The sequence below is a fragment of the Microcaecilia unicolor genome, chromosome 6 (assembly GCF_901765095.1).
Source record: "Microcaecilia unicolor chromosome 6, aMicUni1.1, whole genome shotgun sequence".
NCBI lineage: Eukaryota > Metazoa > Chordata > Amphibia > Gymnophiona > Siphonopidae > Microcaecilia > Microcaecilia unicolor.
In genome coordinates, this window is record NC_044036.1 from 148,581,951 (window position 1) to 148,604,148 (window position 22,198).

General features: G+C 41.7%; 1 protein-coding gene across 1 annotated transcript in view; it reads left to right on the top strand.

The window, feature by feature from the left end:
* Nucleotides 1-22,198, top strand: part of SUCLG2 (succinate-CoA ligase GDP-forming beta subunit) — a 274,022-nt gene that overhangs the window by 165,349 nt on the left and 86,475 nt on the right. Inside the window, exon 9 of the mRNA XM_030206066.1 lies at nt 6,898-7,040. Within this exon, the coding sequence (XP_030061926.1) occupies nt 6,898-7,040 (143 nt within the window). The remainder of the gene's footprint in view (nt 1-6,897; nt 7,041-22,198) is intronic.

The following is a 22,198-nucleotide window of genomic DNA, read 5'->3' on the forward strand; positions in this document are numbered from 1 at the left end:
GCGGCTAGGAAAGCGAATAGAATGTTGGGTGTTATTAGGAAGGGTATGGAGTCCAGGTGTGCGGATGTTATAATGCCGTTGTATCGCTCCATGGTGCGACCGCACCTGGAGTATTGTGTTCAGTACTGGTCTCCGTATCTCAAAAAAGATATAGTAGAATTGGAAAAGGTACAGCAAAGGGCGACGAAAATGATAGTGGGGATGGGACGACTTTCCTATGAAGAGAGGCTGAGAAGGCTAGGGCTTTTCAGCTTGGAGAAGAGACGGCTGAGGGGAGATATGATAGAAGTGTATAAAATAATGAGTGGAATGGATCGGGTGGATGTGAAGCGACTGTTCACGCTATCCAAAAATACTAGGACTAGAGGGCATGAGTTGAAGCTACAGTGTGGTAAATTTAAAACGAATCGGAGAAAATTTTTCTTCACCCAACGTGTAATTAGACTCTGGAATTCGTTGCCGGAGAACGTGGTACGGGCGGTTAGCTTGATGGAGTTTAAAAAGGGGTTAGATAGATTCCTAAAGGACAAGTCCATAGACCGCTATTAAATGGACTTGGAAAAATTCCGCATTTTTAGGTATAACTTGTCTGGAATGTTTTTACGTTTGGGGAGCGTGCCAGGTGCCCTTGACCTGGATTGGCCACTGTCGGTGACAGGATGCTGGGCTAGATGGACCTTTGGTCTTTCCCAGTATGGCACTACTTATGTACTTATGTACTTATGTACATAATGCTTGTGTCTAGCCACACATGTAAGAACATAAGAGTAGCCTTTACTGGGTCAAACTGTGGCCAGGCCAGGTTACAAGTACCTGGTAGAAACCCAAATTGTGGCAGCACTCCAAACTGCAAATCCCAGGGCAAGCTTGTGTTCTATGATGGAAAGTAGACGCTTCCTTTCCTTTAGAGATTATGTCCTCTAGGTACCTATATGCAATCACACAGAGCTGCTCCCTACGTGAATTGCCCAACGGGAATTACCCCTTTAAGTGACTGGCCTGAGATTAAAAGGAGTAGCAGTGGGATTTGAACCCTGGCTTCCTTGACGCTTCACCTGCTGCTGTAACCATAAACTGACCACATAATGGCTTTTTAGAAACATAAAGGCCAAATGGCCCATCCAGTCTGCAGCATCCAGTATGTCCTCCTCTCCCTTAGAGATCCCATATGCCTGGCCTACTCTTTCTCAAATTCAGACACAGTCTTTGTCTCCATCACCTCCACCAGAAGGCCATTTCACAAATAACTGGCACTCATCTGCATGGCTTTAGGACATATGGCCTTACGTATCCATTTTAAATTGGGGCAGGATGTGAGGCAGTCATAGGGCCTGGCTAAGTGTCACACAGAGAGCTTTAGTTTATCAAGCTCCATCTACCACCTTGTAGAGGAATGCAAGAAAGCAGGGAGAGGGCTGAATCCTTGAAGACTCTGAAATAATGGAAGTGAATTTTAAATGGAAAAGTTTGTAGTTTAAGGTTATACCGGCATTTTCTCTATTTGCAATTGACCTGATTCTACAACAGGTCACTTAAATTTAAGCACCTTTTATGCATTTCAATTTATAGAATGCTGGCTTCTGACCAGGTGTGGATGCATTTGTGCATGTAAATAGCAGCTGTGCACCTAACCGAGATTCTGTAATTACACACTGAAATGTGTTTATTTATTTCAGTTTGTTTGATATACCGCCTTTCATAACCATATCAAAATGGTTTACAGTACTCGGTTATAACTGAACAAAAACAGTACAGTAAAACAGAAACACATTATAAGCATAAACTGTATAAGCGTACATATAGGAAATGAAATATTTGCACAACAATTTTCTTCCGATAGATAATGAATGAACGGCACACAAAAAGGTGGGGAACGGTCCTTAAACTATGATAAAAAAAAAAGTAAAACCTGCCATGAGTGGGAAAGCGCAGGGTACAAATGTAACAAAAACAAAACAAATGTTTAACTTAGTTGAAAAGCTTGCTTGAAAAACACCATTTTTTTAAGAGAGTTAAACACAGTTCTGGCGGGAGAGAATTCCACCAGGTAAGAGCTAAAACAGCTGTTTGACGGGAAGAATCCAACCAGAGTTTTGTGTAGTGGGGAACCACCATCAAGTTCTGGTGTAATAACTGTAAAACTCTAAATGACAGATAGGGAAGAAGAAGGACATGAAGACAAGGTGGACAGCCTGTATAAAATGCTTTATGAGCCAACATTAAAATTTTAATCTAAAAGAAATGGGCAGCCAATGTTGCTCATAAGAGACATTGAATATTTTCACTGCTGTAATTTATGTTTGACTTATTCTTGCTGTACACCGCCTTGAGTGAATTCCTTCAAAAAGGCGGTAAATAAATCCTAATAAATAAAATAAGTACATAGGTATTACTAGGTATTGCCATACTGGAAAAGACCAAAGGTCCATCAAGCCCAGCATCCTGTTTCCAACAGTGGCCAATCCAGGTCCCAAGTACCTGGCAGAAACCCAAATAGTAGCAACATTCCATGTAGAACCCCAGAGAGTAGCGACATTCCATGTAGAACCCCAGAGAGTAGCGACATTCCATATAGAACCCCAAAGAGTAGTGACATTCCATTCAGAATCTCAAAGAGTAGCAAGATTACATTCAGAATTCCAAGTACATAAGTGTTGCCATACTGGGACAGACCAAAGGTCCATGAAGCCCAGCATCCTGTTTCCAACAGTGGCCAATCCAGGTCATAAATACCTGGCAAGATCCCAAAAAAGTACAAAACATTTTATACTGCTTATCCCAGAAATAGTGGATTCTCTCCATCCAATTTTTAAACTCCACTAAGCTAACCGCCTTTACCACATTCTCTGGCAACAAGTTCCAGAGATTAATCACACGTTGAGTGAAGAAATATTTTCTCCAATTCGTTTTAAATTTACCACATTGTAGCTTCATCGCATGCCCCCTAGTCCTAGTAGTTTTGGAAAGCGTAAACAGACGCTTCACATCTACCTGTTCCACTCCACTCATTATTTTATAGACCTCTATCATATCTCCTCTCAGCTGCCTTTTCTCTAAGCTGAAGAGCCCTAGCCACTTTAGCCTTTCCTTATAGGAAAGTCGTCCCATCCCCTTTATCATTTTTGTCGCCCTTCTCTGCACCCTTTCTAATTCCACTATCTTTTTTGAGCAGCGACCAGAATTGAACATAATATTTGAGGTGTGGTCGCACCATGGAGTGATACAAAGGCATTATAACTTCCTCATTTTTGTTTTTCATTTCTTTCCTAATAATACCTAACATTCTATTTGCTTTCTTAGCCACAGCAGCACACTGAGCAGAAGGTTTCAACGTATCATCAGCGACGACACCGAGATCCCTTTCTTGGTCTGTGACTCCTAACGTGGAACCTTGCATGACGTAGCTATAATTCGGGTTCCTCTTTCCCACATGCATCACTTTGTACTTGCTCACATTAAACGTCATCTGCCATTTAGATTCCCAGTCTCGTAAGGTCCTCTTGTAATTTTTACAATCCTCCTGCGATTTAACAACTTTGAATAACTTTGTGTCATCAGCAAATTTAATTACCTCACTAGTTACTCCCATCTCTAGGTCATTTATAAATATGTTAAAAAGCAGTGGCCCCAGCACAGAGCCCTGGGGAACCCCACTAACTACCCTTCTCCATTGAGAATACTGACCATTTAACCCTACACTCTGTTTTCTATCTTTTAACCAGTTTTTAATCCACAATAGAACACTACTCGTATCCCATGACTCTCCAATTTCCTCTAGAGTCTTTCATGAGGTACTTTGTCAAACACCTCCTGCAAATCCAGATACACAATATCAACCGGTTCCCCTTTATCCACAAGTTCGTTCACCCCTTCAAGAGTGGTGTAACATGATTACAGGAGTTTGTGTTGTAAAGTAGTTTGATTGCCATATGCCCACTAATTCTAAAAAAGTCGCCAAAAATTGCACACGCAAACTTGGATGTGCTTCAGTTTAATTAAATAACAAGCTAATTAGCACCAATAATTGGCTTTTTAACAAGCAATTATTGGCACTAATTAGATTTAGTTGGAATATACATGCATAAATTTAGGCACAGGATCCGTGCCTAAATTTTACGTGCAAGTAAAAAAAAAAAAAATAGGGGCACGGAAATGGGAGGCTCATGGGCACAACGGAGGCGTTCTACCATTTACACATGTTATAGAATTGGTGCGAATGGCCAGGCATAAGCACTATTTTATAAACCGCGTCTAACTTTAAGCATGGCTTTTAGAATAGCGCTTTTTTTCAGCGCCATATATAGAATTCACCCCTTAGTATGTAATTTCATTCATAGGGGAGGAGCACATTTACACAGGCAGCTTATAGAACACTGTAAGTTGCACGTGTAAATGTCACATCTAGGCACCAACATTTACGTGAGCCAAAGACCTGCCGTGAATGTTAGTGTGTACATTTACTGATCGATGAATTAGATCTCTATTCATATAACATCTAATGTGGTGTGTTCATGTTAGATGGAGGAAAAGCCTCAAATACAGATAGACACTCCTTTGTTGATTAGTTATTCAACCTAAAGGAGCTCCATCCAATCATCACCGGCTAAAAAACCTCCTTAATTCAAAGTATGTGATCCTGAGGACACTTACAGTGGGGAAATAAGTATTTGATCCCTTGCTGATTTTGTAAGTTTGCCCACTGACAAAGACATGAGCAGCCCATAATTGAAGGGTAGGTTATTGGTAACAGTGAGAGATAGCACATCACAAATTAAATCCGGAAAATCACATTGTGGAAAGTATATGAATTTATTTGCATTCTGCAGAGGGAAATAAGTATTTAATCCCTCTGGCAAACAAGACCTAATACTTGGTGGCAAAACCCTTGTTGGCAAGCACAGCGGTCAGACGTCTTCTGTAGTTGATGATGAGGTTTGCACACATGTCAGGAGGAATTTTGGTCCACTCCTCTTTGCAGATCATCTCTAAATCATTAAGAGTTCTGGGCTGTCGCTTGGCAACTCGCATCTTCAGCTCCCTCCATAAGTTTTCAATGGGATTAAGGTCTGGTGACTGGCTAGGCCACTCCATGACCCTAATGTGCTTCTTCCTGAGCCACTCCTTTGTTGCCTTGGCTGTATGTTTTGGGTCATTGTCGTGCTGGAAGACCCAGCCACGACCCATTTTTAAGGCCCTGGCGGAGGGAAGGAGGTTGTCACTCAGAATTGTACGGTACATGGCCCCATCCATTCTCCCATTGATGCGGTGAAGTAGTCCTGTGCCCTTAGCAGAGAAACACCCCCAAAACATAACATTTCCACCTCCATGCTTGACAGTGGGGACGGTGTTCTTTGGGTCATAGGCAGCATTTCTCTTCCTCCAAACACGGCGAGTTGAGTTCATGCCAAAGAGCTCAATTTTTGTCTCATCTGACCACAGCACCTTCTCCCAATCACTCTCGGCATCATCCAGGTGTTCACTGGCAAACTTCAGACGGGCCGTCACATGTGCCTTCCGGAGCAGGGGGACCTTGCGGGCACTGCAGGATTGCAATCCGTTATGTCGTAATGTGTTACCAATGGTTTTCGTGGTGACAGTGGTCCCAGCTGCCTTGAGATCATTGACAAGTTCCCCCCTTGTAGTTGTAGGCTGATTTCTAACCTTCCTCATGATCAAGGATACCCCACGAGGTGAGATTTTGCGTGGAGCCCCAGATCTTTGTCGATTGACAGTCATTTTGTACTTCTTCCATTTTCTTACTATGGCACCAACAGTTGTCTCCTTCTCGCCCAGCGTCTTACTGATGGTTTTGTAGCCCATTCCAGCCTTGTGCAGGTGTATGATCTTGTCCCTGACATCCTTAGACAGCTCCTTGCTCTTGGCCATTTTGTAGAGGTTAGAGTCTGACTGATTCACTGAGTCTGTGGACAGGTGTCTTTCATACAGGTGACCATTGCCGACAGCTGTCTGTCATGCAGGTAACGAGTTGATTTGGAGCATCTACCTGGTCTGTAGGGGCCAGATCTCTTACTGGTTGGTGGGGGATCAAATACTTATTTCCCTCTGCAGAATGCAAATAAATTCATATACTTTCCACAATGTGATTTTCCGGATTTAATTTGTGATGTGCTATCTCTCACTGTTACCAATAACCTACCCTTCAATTATGGGCTGCTCATGTCTTTGTCAGTGGGCAAACTTACAAAATCAGCAAGGGATCAAATACTTATTTCCCCCACTGTAATTCTACTGTTTAATAGTGTTGTGTGGATCACTTATCTCTCCAGCTGTTCAGTCTTCTTGTCTCCTTCCATGGCCCAATTAAGGAGGTTTTTTAGCTGGTGATGATTGGATGGAGCTCCCTTAGGTTGAATAACTAATCTACAAAGGAGTGTCCATCTAACATGAAGGCACCACATTAGATGTTATATGAATAGAGATCTAATTCATCGATGAGTTATTGAAAACAGTGGGATACTCTATTAGCTCTAAGTTTATGCATAGAAATTACTCTAGTGTGCACATTTAGGCATGCTGATGCTGGGTTACACTAGTATATTGAAGACCCTTGTATGCATTACTGTCCTTATAGAATAGGCTGTGACTACCCACATTAGTTTGACACCTGAATGGTAGCATCCTGTGGCAGAATTGTTCTTTAAATGCTTAGCTCCCCTGAATAAGGATAGTAGCCGTATGTATTAGTTGCTAAAGCTCTGTTTGTAACTACTTTAAAAGTACACACTTAATGGTCTGGATTATAAATCAATGAAGTGTAAATGTGGAGAAGTGCAGAATTGAGCAGAACCCTTTATAGTCTGTGTGGTCCATAGGTCACTTTTCGTGTATCTGGATTACTCATTTTATAGAATACTAAAGATGTCTTTGCTTTAACAGTGAACGGTGCTGGCCTTGCTATGGCAACTTGTGACATCATTGACCTTCACGGAGGAAAACCTGCCAATTTCCTAGACCTCGGGGGCGGAGTTCAGGAATCACAAGTATATCAGGCATTCAAGCTGCTCTCTGCCGATCCTAGGGTAATGTATTCTGTTTCTTCGGGGAACAGAGAGGATTTTCTGCTGTGATTGGGAAATGCTAAGTCGTGTTTGTTTAAAGGTTTCTCCTTTTCATATTGTTTGCCAACACTTCTTTTTTAAAGAAACATGGCGTTTACATTTTGTGCTGGGTAACATTATTGGTGCAATTCTGTACACAGGCACTAAAATTCATGTATGTGATGCATGCGTAAATGTTTAGAATTTTAGCATATATGCCAACAGATCACCTAAGGGGTCGTTTTACAAAGGCGAGCTGAAAAATGGCTTGCGGTAGTGTAGGCACGGGTTTTGGGCGCGCACCAATCTATTTTTTAGCACGCCTGTAAAAAAGGCTTTTTTTAACATTTTTGCCAAAAATGGACATGCAGCAAAATGAAAATTGCCACGCGTCCATTTTGGGTCTGAGACCTTACCGCCAGCCATTGACCTTGCAGTAAAGACTCTGGCAGTAGTGACCTATACATGTCAAATGCCACTTGGCGCGCGTCCGTTACGCGCACCCGAAAATAAAAATATTTTTCAGACGTGTGCCAAAAATGAAATTACCGCAAGAGCCACGCGGTAGTCGGGCAGTAACTCCATTTTGGTGCGCGTTGGGCGCACGTAGATGCTTAACATGGCTTAGTAAAAGGACCCCTAAGTAATACCCCCTTAACAGGGACGGCCCAAGGCAATCTGCCACCTGGCAAGGATGAAATGGTGCCCCTGCCCTCCCCCCCTTCAACATCTCTCCCTTCACACATACTCTCTCTCTCCCAACTCTCCTCCCCACCTCTGGCCACAGTCTGGCATCTCCCCCCTTCTTTCCTCAACCCCCTTCCCCGAGTGTACCTTCGTTTTTGGTTTTCCAAAAGTCAGTGGCAGCAGTGATACCCATACACTACCCTGCTGCCAGCACTGGTGACTTATCTGTATTGTAGCCCACCTCTGTTGTAACTTGCTGTTTCCTCAGAGGCAGGGCCACAGTACAGAGAAGAAGCTGGTGCCAGCGGTAGGGCAACGTATGGGAATCACGGCTGCCGCTGACCTTTTTCGGCCTGATAACTTACCGCTAAGTCAGTGGGTTGGTGGTAAGATCTCAGGCCAAAAATGAACACAAGCTGGTTTTAATTTTGCACATGTCCTTTTTCCAGTACAAAAAAAAAATGCTTTTTTTCCAGGCGTGCTGAGGAAATGGACCAGTACTCATCCAAAATACGCGCCTACACCAGCGCAGGCCACTTTTAGGTGTACCTTAGTAAAAGGACCCCTATACTTGCACCAGTTAGGTTTCTCCAGCATTTGGAAATGCAGATTTCTGTGATCGCATCCCAGGCTTCATCAGCAATATAAAAAATTTCTTTTAGGTTTAGCTTCTTTTAAAAATGCAGTGACTGAATCCTCACTGTTATGTTCATATGGTGGAAGCATACATTAAACAGACATATGTATAACAGTTCTTTTCCCTCCATTGCCGTAAATAAGTAGATATGAAGCATCTGTTTGCACATCTTCCAAGGCCCTCAGCCATGTTGGTTGTGGCCAAATGTAGCCTGTACCTGCTGGTTGGTACCAGATGAGTGGCTAGTGTGAGTCAACATACCTCTCTACCCACTTGTTTGCTGGATTTCAGATTTGATCCTATCAGCATCTCCTGTTAATCAAATCAGGAGCCACACTTGCATCACGTTATAAGCAGATTCGCGTTGTAACAGATTGCGTTATAAAGGTGTTGAGCTGTACAACTTCCTTCATTATCTAAGGTTTAATTGACATCTGCTATGAGACTGGCCTATTGTCATTTCAGCCCTTTACTGTGGAATTAACTACCTGAAGATATCAGGTGCTTGAGTACTTATGTACAATTTGTAAGGCTGTTAAAACCTGACTTTGTCAGTACTTTTGAATAATTATATGATTGGGGGGGGGGGGGGTTGTATTGTATTGATAAATCAGTATTACTTAAGTCTGGGTCTTTTTTTTGTTGTACCAATTGACTAGTATTTAAGCTTTTTTGGTTTGTGTATCATACTATAATTGTAGTATTGTAATCGCCTAAGTATCATTTATTTGTACATTGTACTGCAGATATGAAATATGAAAGCGCCAAACCCCTCAGGGAAAAGTTACACTGGCTCCCACTAAAAGATCGAATTGTATTCAAAACCTGTACCCTGGTTCATAAAATTATTCATGGAAAGGCCCCGTTATATATGTCAGACCTCATAGACCTACCAGCAAGGAATACAAAAAGATCATCACGCACTTTCTTGAACCTCCATTACCCCAGTTGCAAAGGACTTAAATATAAATCAATATATGCATCTAGCTTCTCCTACATCAGCACTCAACTGTGGAATACACTACCAAAAGCCATAAAAACACTGCACGATTTGTTAGACTTCCGTAAATCACTAAAAACTAACCTGTTCAAAAAGACTTATCTAAAGGATCCTTCACAAATGACCTGATATCTAAATTTTACCAGAACAAGATAACATTGAACTCTTTTATTTGTTACTTCTTTCATATTATCACTATTGAATGTTATACATTACCCCTTGATCTCTAATGCCTGAAATGAATTGTTTATTTACTTACTTATAATGTATTTTATATTTTCTGTACTTTAAATGTTATAATATTCTGTATTTCTCATTCTGGAATGGTGATCACCATTACGGCATAATGTAAGCCACATTGAGCCTGCCAGTGGGTGGGAAAATGTGGGATACAAATGCAGCAAATAAAATAAATAAATATAGTATTGTAAACTGCTGTGGTGCCTTTTGACGTAAATGAGTATATCAAGTAAGTAAACAAATCAAATTGTAGGTGTAGTTTTATAAACTGCTTTTGTTGAGAGATGTAAGAGAAGATGATTCCTGGAAGTAAGGATTAGACTGGAGGCGACTCTGGGGAACTGGGAGGGGACTGAGAGAGAAGGAGGACTGGGAAACCTTGAGAGGATGAAAGAGAGAGAGACTGGTAAGGATATGATGAAGGAAATGAGAGAGACAAAAGTCTTAGAAACCAAGGCTGCTCAGTAGGTGAGGGAGAGAGACAGTCTCCTTGGACACATTTGTGATTGATATGCCACTGACTGCCTGGAGAGAGAAGTCCAGCATTAGAAGAGGTCACTCCACCCTACTCAGAGGAGAGGCAGAGACTGAAATATCTTCAGCCACAGGTTGACTTGTACGCTTTCTATGTTACAAGGCCAGTGATTTCAGAATAAGTATTAGTTATAATGTACTGGTCTCTTTAACTGAAACCACACACAGCTGTGATCAATATCTCATTTTTCCCCTATCAAATCAAGCATCATGTTTGATGCTGTTTTTGTGTGTAATACCATTAACAATGTGTCAATTTCTGTTTTCCAAAGAGTTATCTGTAGTTTAAATGAGGCATGACCTAGCTGATTTCAGCCGTCTCGATGTGGGATTTTTCTTGTTGACATTACTAGCAGCATCAACATCATTTTAGTTCAAAATGACTTAAGATGTTAAAGAATTCAGGAGTTGATACACTAAACAATGTTATGTCACTGAGAGTTAAAAAGTCTGAACACACTCCGGCCGATATTCAGCCCGCAAGAGGTTGTGCCGTGATTTTTGCTGAGCCCGGATATTCTATAAACACAATAAATAGTGGTGGTGGGAGTAGCCACTAAATAACATATACTAAACTCAATAACTCCCACTGCTTTTTGTAAAAAAAGGGGGAATGATTAAATGGCCACACAATGAGGCATATTTTCAAAGCACTTAGCCTTCCAAAGTTCCATAGTAACCTATTCAGCAAATGACTTAGCTTCTTAATTGATGTTTCATCCAAATGGTTGTCACAGCCTCCTCTTCCTCGACCTATTCTATGCCAGGCTGTTTCCAGTGACCGCCATTGAATATCCTTGGGGGGGGGGGAGGAAATCAACTGGCTTAAACTTAACTGGCCAAGTTAATAATGGCCAAAGATAAGGTTGCTATTTAGATGGTCCTATTTGGCCACTAAACTTAGCCGGCAAAGCACTGAATATTCACAGCTAGCTGGTTATATCACACAGTATAGCCAGTTAGCCACTAAGAGCTAATATTCAGCAGAGATAACCAGCTGTCTTGCGCTCAGTGTTAGTGCTTGGCTAAGGGGCCTTTTTACTAAGCCGCGTAAGCACCTACGCACTCCCAACGTGCATCAATTCTGAGTTACCGCCTGGCTACCACATGGCCCGGGCAGTAATTTCATTTTTTATGCACGTCCACTATGCGCTGCGGAAAATATTTTTATTTTCTGGCGCACGGGTGGTAATCAGCATTTGAATGCGTGTTGACCATTACCGCCCGATTAACGAGCGAGACCTTACTGCAAAGTCAGTGGCTGGCGGTAAGGCCTCAGATCCAAAATGGACGCACGCCCATTTTCGGCCAAAATTTTAAAAAGGCATTTTTTACAAGTGAGCTGAAAAATGATGCTGTGCGCGGCCAAATAATGCACCTACACTACCACAGGCCATGTTTCAGCGCACCTAAGTAAAAGGACCCCCAAGTGCTATTTAACCGGCCAGGAACTGTTCCTGGCCGGTTAAATAGCGCTGAATATCGGACGCACTATAACCTGACTGAAATAGTCTGGAATGTCTTGTGCACGAAATCCGTTGTTTCGCAGTTTAAGTGCAAATTTAATCTTTGTAGATGTTGTGAAAGAAAAGATTGCTGCTGCTGTTTGAAAAGTGATCTGCACTCGTGCTGTTCCTCCTTTTATTTCATATCATTGCATTTTATTGGACTGGTAATTCTATAACTTGGTGCCTCAATGGCATGTGCTGAGCACCAATTTTTATAACGGCATCCTGGTACCGAGATTCCACTCCTGCAGCTAGATACGCCCACTTGTTCCAGGCCTTTGGCTTTGTAAGTTGGCGCACCTAAATCCTCCATGCAGTGTGTGCAACTTATAGTATTCTATGAGGTGTGCATGTAAGTAAAAGACATGCCCATATCCATGCGTGTATCCGCCACCCTTGCGGTTACTCGCTGTACCACTTCAGTTATCCCTTATACAATAGTGCTATTGTGGCTACTGGAACCGCACTTTTTTTTTTTTTTGTTACATTTGTACCCCGCGCTTTCCCACTCATGGCAGGCTCAATGCGGCTTACATGGGGCAGTGGAGGGTTAGGTGAGTTGCCCAGAGTCACAAGGAGCTGCCTGTGCCGGGAATCGAACTCAGTTCCTCAGTTCCCCAGGACCAAAGTTCACCACCCTAACCACTAGGCCACTCCTCCACTCCTTCGCAATAGTACAGGAAACCGAATCCCTTTTTTATAAAGATGAATTCCCTTGTGCTACTCATTTCACGAGCTAATGAGAAAAATGGAGTTCAGGGAGTAACTTTATAGCAGGGTGGGCTGAGAAGCTGGAGAACTGGGTTCAGTTCCTACTTGTGACCCTGGGCAAGTAGCTTTAACCCTTCATGGTCCCAAGTACAAAAATTAGATTGCGAGCCCACTAGGGAGAGAGAAAGTGCCTGAATGCAATATGTAAACTGCTTTGATTGTACCACAGAAAAGAAAAGAATCTAGTGCACAGTGGATGTAAGTGCCAATTAAGCTCCGTTTAGGTACACAAGATGCATATAGCTGTACACAACTAGTTATAGAATTGCCCTTGTTCTGCTCATCTTGCGTAAACCTTATTGGATGAGAGATAGAGACCTGTAGAATATTATTTGAACATCCTACATCTTAAGAACATACCTTAAAAGCATCTTGAAACGGTGGTGTAGTAGAATGCGCCTTTTTTTTTTTTTTTTTTTTTTTTTTTTTTGCAGCGGTTGATTAAGAAGAGGAGTTAGAGGTGGCAAAGCTTGCGTTTTGCATAACCCTCTCTTCCTCTCATGTCTAAAGTACAACAGAGTTGCATGTGCTAGCATGTTGCTATCGGAAGTGCAGATAAACTCAGGAGCACAATAGGAAGCATATTTCTGTGGGCTTTAGATCAGGAATCACGTAAATTGCCTTCAGAGTGAAGTAATCTCTCTATGGACGTGCTTAATTTGTTCTGCATTGTTTAAGATCCTTTATTTTCCCCCTCAAACTGTCTGACAGAAATAAAAGTTGAAGATGACTGCTTGTACCATGCAATAGTTTTTTTTATTCAGATTGACTGTTTTACTTGTCACGGGCAGAGAGTGATGTTGACTGCAAACTTTCCATCAGCACAGCAAAGTACTGTACATGGAGGTCTTTTTAACACATTTAAATGGAATAAATAATGTCAAATACAGAAGAAGCCTAATTTGTTTTCACGCTGGGCTACCTCTTAGCCCAAACACAGATTATTGCTATAGGAGTATGAGAAAACCATTTCCACTGCTGTCACTAAAGCTTAAACTGCTCACTCAAGTCAAAAGCTTTTCAACCCACTAAGAATATCGAAAAGCAAAGGAGCATCAGTGATGCACTTCTGTTAAGAATGCACTAAGCAGGGGGTCTGCACCGTTGGTTCTTTTCTTTTATTTTTTTTAATGCATTTCAGCCACTGCCCTGGGTTCAGAGGAGGATGTGCTTTAGGGGGGGTCATTTACTAGCATTATGCATTATTGCCATTAGGGCAAGTTATTTGCCACAAGTGTTGGGCCTTGTAGCAAGTAACATGTGTTGGCGCATTAAGAGGGGGCTGTTTACTAAGGGGCCCTTTTACAAAGTGGCGGTAAGCCCAGTGCGGGTTTACCGCTTGCGAAAAGGGAAGTACCGCTGGGTTATCGCAGCAGCCCGTTGGTAGTTCACACCTCCAGCCTGCGCCGCGCTACAAAATTATTTTTATTTTTGTAGCGATGGTGTGTAGCCAGTGGTAATCAGTTACCGCCGGGGTAGCGCTGAAGCCCTTACCACCACCTCAGTGGGTGACGGTAAGTGCTTCAACCCGAAATGGTCGCATGGCAAGTGCTTCACCTGCCACACATCCATTTCTTTAAAAAATAACAAAAAAACAAACTGCCTTTTACCTGCTGCGGTAAAAACACGCGTCATCACCAGCCACAGCTTAGCAAAAGGACCCCGGTAGGTAGACCCCACCCAGTGCATCCCAGACATAGATGACGGCATCCAGAGGCAGGAGGGAATAGGCATCCCTCCTGCCTCCTACCAGAGGTATGGAAGGGGGCGGGCCACTGCTAGGCCATCAGGGATGACTTTGGGGGCGTGGGGTACGGGCCTGGCCAGAGGTCCCACTGGACCACCAGGGCTTCTCTCTAATTTTAGGGGGGGGCACCAAGGGGGTAAGGGGTCCAGTGGAGGCTGGGGTTGGGGGTATGGGAGATCTGGTCGATGCTTGTGGAGGGGGGTGGCATTATTGGGGAAGCCCATCTGAAACACAGCGGTCATGTTGGTAAGAGAAAAGGGGTGTCATTAGATACCTCTTCTCTCAACCAACCCTGACAACCAACGTTGCCCTGGACCTGACGTTAGGTTTCCAGTGCTAAACGCACCTGAGAGCCTTTTTTTTTGGGGGGGGGGGAGGGGGAGAATTCTTATGAGGTTCTTAATAACTGCATTTAAATGCAGCCCACGCCAAAACCATTAGAGCATTCAGCATCCATGCTAGTCTGGCACTAATTGCCTTTTAACGCTGGCATTAGGTTTTGAGTATTGGCCCCCAGGTGACATTTAAGTTATATGTGTTGTGTTGTGGTAACTGTGTGTTACTTGCAAACTGCAGTCTACGTTAATTCCCCACCCGTTCCAAACTGCATGTTATATTGCACGCTACCATATTAACTGTTAGCGTGCCTTACTTTCTGTTAATTGCTCAACATATTTTATTAAAAGGCTTCCTTAAAGTTACAGGCAAAGTCTGCTGAATGCTTGTGCTCCTTTTCTGTCTTAGTCAACTTAAGATGTTAGTTCATCATTATAGTTCTGTTTAGATGAATAATAATTACTGTGGAGGATTAATCGCCACAATCTGCTTAACAGACAAAAAAAATTGATTTATAACCTTTCTTGTACTTTCCTAAGAACAGTTAATTACCCTCGTTGCCTTGCTCCTGAATGAGAGAGATGGATTTTTTTTGGCTTTTCATTTTTCTTTATTGGAATGTCACACGTACAAAGTAAGACATAGAAATATAGAGCATGACAGCAGATAAAGGTCATATGTCCCAGCTTTGTAATCCTTTCTTCTTTTAGTGATTCTCTGTGCTTGTCCTATACCTTCATGGATTCTGATTCTGTTTTTGGTAGCCAGTATACCTACAGTTGAGAGAGATTCATATGTTGGCTCATGGATACATACTTATATGTATCAATTCTGGTAGTGTAATGTAGTGGATCTCAATCTTGTCCAGCCAGCTTCCTGTCTCAACCAGTCTGTTTTTCATGATATCCACAATGATAATGTTTCATACATTGGGTCTCGGAATCAGATTAATTTGCACCTTTTCATTAATTACTCTGACAACCAGACCCGTACACCATGGGTGAAGATATGGTTTAGAGGCCTTGAGTAAGAACAACTAGTATATATAAGATGATAAAGAAAACAAGAAGCAGCATAAGCACTGGCAAATTAGATACAAAGCATTGATAAGGAACACAAAAAGAGAATTTGAAAAGAAACTTGCTGTAGTGCTAAAACTCCATAGTAAAGACTTTTTCAGATACATTAGAGGCAGAAAGCCTGTGAGGGAATCAGTTGGACCGTTAGATCATCAAAAAGTAAAAAGGTCACTTAGGGAAGACAATGCCATACCAGAGAATTCTTTGATTTGGTTTTTACTAGGGATGATGTAAGGGCCACCCAACAAGGCAGCCAACTAACAAGATCCAACGTGGAAAAGAACAACAGGGAGCCAATCAAAAGAAAACTTCATTTATTTGTCCGCCATGCCAGCTCAGGGTGAAGATGCTGATTTTACCAGTTGGTCAAGGTTGGATTTTAGAATCAGTTGGTATTTTGTATGCCTCTAAAGCAGCCCTTGGAAAAACGTGGCCCTGTTGGGCATATGTTTTTAACAGCCTGGAACAAGTGTAGTAGATAAATAAATGAACTTGTTTAATGGGCTCACTGTTGTTCGTTTCCACAGGGAGCTACCTATGCCAAAAATAGTATTTTAAGGTGTTGCTATGGAGGAGCTGAAACAAATCTAGGTGAATCTAGAAGGTGTAAGAAGCCGAGTGGACAAGCTAAAGAGAAATAAATCACCTTGACCAAATGTACACCTCAGAGAACTATTAGTAATTTTTTAACCTATCATTAAAATTAGCCACATTATCTGAAGATTGGAAAGTGGCCAATATAATACCAATATTTGAAAAGGTAAGTAATTTTTAAACTAAAAATTCCCTAGATCATGCAGTGCTAAGGGGCCCTTTTACAAAGGTGAGTAAACCTACCAAGGGCTTGCTGCACGCCAATTTGACACTACCGCAGGAGCCCGGCAGTAGTTCCTGCCCCCACCGCATGCCATTTCTGGAGCTTGAAAAATATTTTAATATTTTTACTGCCAGGTTAGTATGGGAGCCCTTGCCGCCTCCTAAATAGGTGGCAGTAAAAGCTCTCCTAGGAAAAGCCGCATGACAAGTGTTTACCTTACAGCAAGGCCATTTCCCTTTATTTATTTTTTTTTTCTTTTCAAAAAAGACTTTTACCAGTGTGCTAAAAGAGGGCCTTGGCACGTGGAAAATCCACACACCGATGCCACTGCAGGGCCCTTGGCAATAGGGCCCCTTAGTTAATGCTTGTTATGATTTTAAAAATTAGAATCCCAAGAGCAATTCCTCCCTGTATGCTTTCAATGGATTATGAATCTTTTACAGATAATCTATTTTACACATGCTGAGGAGCAGTAAAACACTGATTAATTTACAGAATCACCTAGGTAAGAAAAAATATAATTAGGGAACAGTTCTTTTCATAACATTTTTCTGTTGAGACATGAAGATGATAATAGTTCAGATTTTAATTATTAGGTTTACTCACACTGTCAAAACAAAAGTTACCAAGTAGCTCGAAGTAATGTGCTTTACTAGTGTACTATGTGTTGTTTTAATTGGATGCTTCAAGTAGCAAAAAGAGAGAGTCAAGCGCAACAAGAATTAAAACAAAACGGGGCCTTCAGGAGTGGAATAACACCCGACACGGGTCGTGTTTCAGCACTCATGCGCCTGCGTCGGGGGTCGAATGGAGATCAACTCTGTTAGACAAAACTTAAGGTGCTATAAAAAAAACGTATCTCAGACTGACACGTCTTCAGTAGTAAATATCTAGCGAAACCGCCAAAATGTTTCACACATGCGCAGACGAGAATGTTTCTTATAGCTTTGGTATGGCATAGACAGACAGCATGCTGTTAATTATCTCTACCTCTGTCAGAGAAACCCGGTGAAGGTCTGCAAAGGATTAACAAAGATACATATGGGGATGGCTTCAATACCACACTGTTTACAGAAGAAAGTATTTATGAGCAACTTCGAAAACTGAACATGGACAAAGCCATGGGACTGGATGAAATACATCCCGGGATACTGAGAGAGAGGTTTTGGCAGGCCCTCTAAAGGATATGTTTAATAGACTTAGCAAATTGCCACAGGATTGGAGAAAGGCTAATGTGGTCACAGAGCAGAGAAGCGCAAAATGTGGCATATTGGGAAGAATAACCCTAATTATAGCTATAGGATGCTAGAAAAGAGGTGGGAAACAACAGATTGGAGAGTCTTACTTTGGTGGTGGCAAAGATAATGGAGATGATGCTGAAGGAGAAGGTAGTCAAATTTCTACAATCCAATGAGTTACAAGATCAGAGGTAACATGGGTTTTACCAAAGGCAAATCCTGTGAAATGAATCTTCTTTTACTGGTGGCAAAAGAATTGGATCAAGGACATGCACCGGATGTGGTCTGCTTAAGCCTTTGAGTATCATAAATAAACTGAGCGACTTGAAGATGGGATCTGAGGTTTTAAGTTTGCTGACAAGTGGCAGAGGTTGGTGGTAAATAGAATTCATTCAAAAGAAAGAAAGGTGAGCAATGGAGTGTCTCAGGGATCCGAGGCTGATTCCGCTTAATCTATTTGTGAGGTTTAGAAGGAAATGAGTGCTTTTTTGAGGATGACACAGATTGGCGAGAGTGGACACACTGGAATGAGTGGAATGTATGAGAAGTGATCTACAAAAATTAGAAGATTGGGCTAATGCTAATGCCGTCAAGCTTTAATGTAAAGAAATGTAGGGTGATGCATTTGGGAAGCAGAAATCCAAAGAAGGTGTATTCAATAGGAGGCAAGAGGTTGATATTCATAGACCAGGAAAGCAACCTCAGGGTAATAGTGTCTGAAGATCTCAAGGTGGTGCAACAGTGAGGCAAGGTAGTAGCTAAGGCTTGGCTGTATTGAGAGGGGACATAACTAGCAGAAAGAAGAAAGTGATAATGCCCCTAAACAAGTCATCGGTACAACCACATTTGAAGTACTGTGTTCAGTTTTGGAGGCCGTATCTTGCCAAGGATGTAAAAGGACTCTTGTTCAGAGGAAGATGAGAAAAATGGTATGGGTTCTGCGCTGGAAGACCTATGAGAAGCAGGATGAAGACTTGAACATGTATAATCTGGAGAAGAGGAGGGACAGGGGAGATGCGATACAGATATTTACATTCTTTTAGATAGTAAAGGAGCAAAGCAACCTTTTCCAAAACTGGAGCAGCAATAGAAAAAGAGCGCATGAAACGAAGTTGCAAGGAGGGAAAATTTAAAGCAACTTCAGGAAGTATTTTTTTTTACGGAGAGAGTGGTGAATGCCTTGGATGCTCCTCCAAGAGAAGTGGTGGAGTAGAAAATGGAATTCAAAAAGGCACGGGAGAAACCCGGAGGTTTCCTGTATCGCATGAAGTTAAAATAAAAGTATTAAGCATTTAAAACAACTTTCAAGAACGAGGAGGTAGATAGGGAATAGATTGTACTGGGTGTCAGTTTAATCCCTAAAGACAAAGGGAGGAGAGGAAGTAACCACACAGTTGGAGGTACAACTGGTCAGCTTTCTGAGCATGGAGTTCAGTATGCAGAAAGTAGAAATTCACATTGAACATTAGTCAAGCAGAGACTTCACACTGGCCTCTAGCTGTAATTTTAAAATCTAATATCTTTAGGCTTGCTGTATGTCTTTACATCCTGGAAGCATATGTTGACAGCTGAGTATAGGCTCTAATTGCACTATCAAGAGTACATGTTTCCCTCCCCTAACACCTTGAAATGTATCCATTAACTATAGAATTATTAATACAGGGGCCAAAAAGTACTTAAAGGCAATACCAAATACATCAATCTGCATTTCTGCTAAATAGCATGGATGATTCTCCTTATGGGACGTATTTTAAACCGGCTACTGAGGAATTATCTAGGGCTTGCAGAGATGGACTAAAAGATTCAGTGGAAACTGGCTTTCTTCTTGCATAGCTTGCTGCCTAAAGAATAAGAGCTGATCCTGCTGAGATGCCCATTGGTGGCAATGGTTTTTGTTCACAGTTTGAGAGAGTTTAAATTAGTTGCCTTTTTGTCTCTCTACCCTATACACTGACATGTGTCCATGTAAGTAAAATACAAAGGTCCTAGGTACATGTTGAACTGATTGACGAGAACGCATGCTTCATCTGTCGAATTTCCGTCTAGCAGAGGTGTTGATTTAAATGAGTTGTTTTTTTTTAACTCTTCCTTCTACTGTCAAGCAACTAACCTTTGGAATTTATTTCCTTTATATTCGAGACAAATTTTTTCTTACCTGAACTTGTGTTGGGCTATGAAACCTTTCTGTTTCGCAAAATATGTTAATGATAATTACATTTTATTTTATTATTCCACATTGTTTTAGTCTTGTAACTCCTAGCGTATATACCGGTCTTACTTTTGAATGTCACTTAGGGGCCTTTTTACTAAGCTGCGTAGGCGCCTATTCGCGCCCAGTGAGTGTCAGTTTTGAGTTACCGCCTGGCTACAGTTGGCCCTTGAGGTAATTTCGTTTTTGCCGCATGTCTGCTACGCGCGCCAGAAAATATTTTTATTTTCTGGCGTGTGGGCAGTAATTGGCATTTTACGCGTGTAGACCATTACCGCCCTGTTTCCGCTGGCAGTAAGGTAGGTCTCAGACCGAAAATGGCCGCGTGGCAATTTTCATTTTGCTGAATGTCCATTTTTGGCAAAAATTTTAAAAAGGCATTTTTTTTACAGGTGCACTGAAAAATGATTCTGTGCGCGTCCAAAACGCACGTTTACACTGCCGCAGGCCATTTTTTAGCGAGCCTTTGTAAAAGGGCCCCTTAGAACCTTAAATATGGTGGATTAGGTAAAAGTACTATTAAAAGTACTTGATGTATCACAGTTTCTGCCAGGTACTTGTGACCTGGATTGGCCACTGTTGGAAGCAGGATACTGAGCTAGGTGGACCACTGGTCTGACCCAAGGTGGCTGTTCTTATAAAAAGGATGCATTGTAATAGAGACAGTTACCCACACAGATTTGTATCTTATTTGTGTGAATCCTATCTTCAAGGGAATACAACTTTGCAAAGATCTAATTCAGAATTACCATTCCATATCCAAGAACTTGCTCCTAAATACTTCTCTTCCATCCCTGTCTCTCGTTATTTATCCACAGTTCCACATCAAGCTCTCTGTGCTAATCTTTCACCACTTGCAGCTCTTTTCTCTAAGTCTCTCTGACCATTTTTGGCATCTTAGTATTTTTTTTTGCAAGACGATAACGGGGTACAGCCAAATCTTGTACAACCGGATTGTGCGGCTCTTCTGGTTGTGTTTAGTGTGAAGTTTATTATAGATGTAAAACAAAGATTTGAAGCATAAGTAATAAAGGATGTCATTTGATTTAATATTGCCATTCAGCTTAAAGGAATTGAAAATTATTCTTTGTGACATTAATTTCCCTTCCCTGTCTTACTTTCCTTTTGAATTTATAAAGCAAAGTCAATAGCACATGCTGTAATTTAGAATTGAATTTCTCTCTATTCTGTGAGTGTACTATGCACTCCTAATGTAGCCTGTAAATCAGCTAGTTTGTCTAATCCATTTTTTTTCTCTTATAAAATGACTAGCAACCCTGTGTTTTCACAGGAGGTTTCCTTCTTATTGTTCCCTGTACATTTAATCTCTGTTTAAGAGTGCTTTTTCTTTCTATGTGCAAGTGTTCGACTCTGACTTAGTTCGCTCTCCTTCCTTGTCACAAAGTTCAACCTTTGTTGGCTGCGTGGGCAATTGCAAATTTGCAACACTTTAAAAAGCTTTTTTTTAATCCTTCTTTTATTTTACAAAGGGGAAAAATGTATCCAAATGATGTGGATTCAAAAGTGATATTGGTTCAAGGACATTGGCACATGCTGTTGTATTAATCTTAAAGCTCCCACTGGTTCCTTCAGAAATGATGACCTAGTGACATAGAGTGGCACTTAAACTGACCTTTTTATGCAGCTAACATCGGAGTATTTTTTTTTTAAACAGGTCTTTGTTTAAGAAATGATTATTCTTGCTGTTTCCGCAACCTCATTTTTTTTCACGTTTCCGAATAACTTCCTTTTCCATCAAGAAGCATGCGTAAGACTTTCTGCTTTCAACAGTAAGAAATGAGTGAATTCGTTTGGCCCAGCGGTGTCATCCTGCTTCTCTGGAGCTTCCAGCTCGGACATCAAAACTAGACTTTATTTGCAACTGTGTGGGCTTTTCGTAGGGTTTTAAACCACTTTCCCACTAGTCAGTTATCAGAAGAACAGTCTTCAGTCAAGGACCGCAGGCCGCTCATAATATTTTTATGCTGTAAGTTTCTGAAAAGAACAATTTATGTTTTTTGACCTGTCATTTCCTACTTCTCTTTCTCACTTAGCTCAATCAAAACCAGGGCTGGGATTTGACGCTACAGGCCTTCATTTACAACTGCCTAGGCAGTTTTCCCCTAGTTCCTTGTTTTATTTCTCATCAATATAATAGTCTGGTTGTTGCAGGGATAGTCCTTATCCCGTGGTTATACAGTCATGGGCCCTGAATCTAGCCATGAGGTGTCACCCTTAACGACTGCAACTCATTCCCCCTCTGCAGCACCTGCTGCCCCTGGGAGTGGAAGACCCAGTTCACAGACTGAACTGGGGACCATCCCCACGACATTGGGC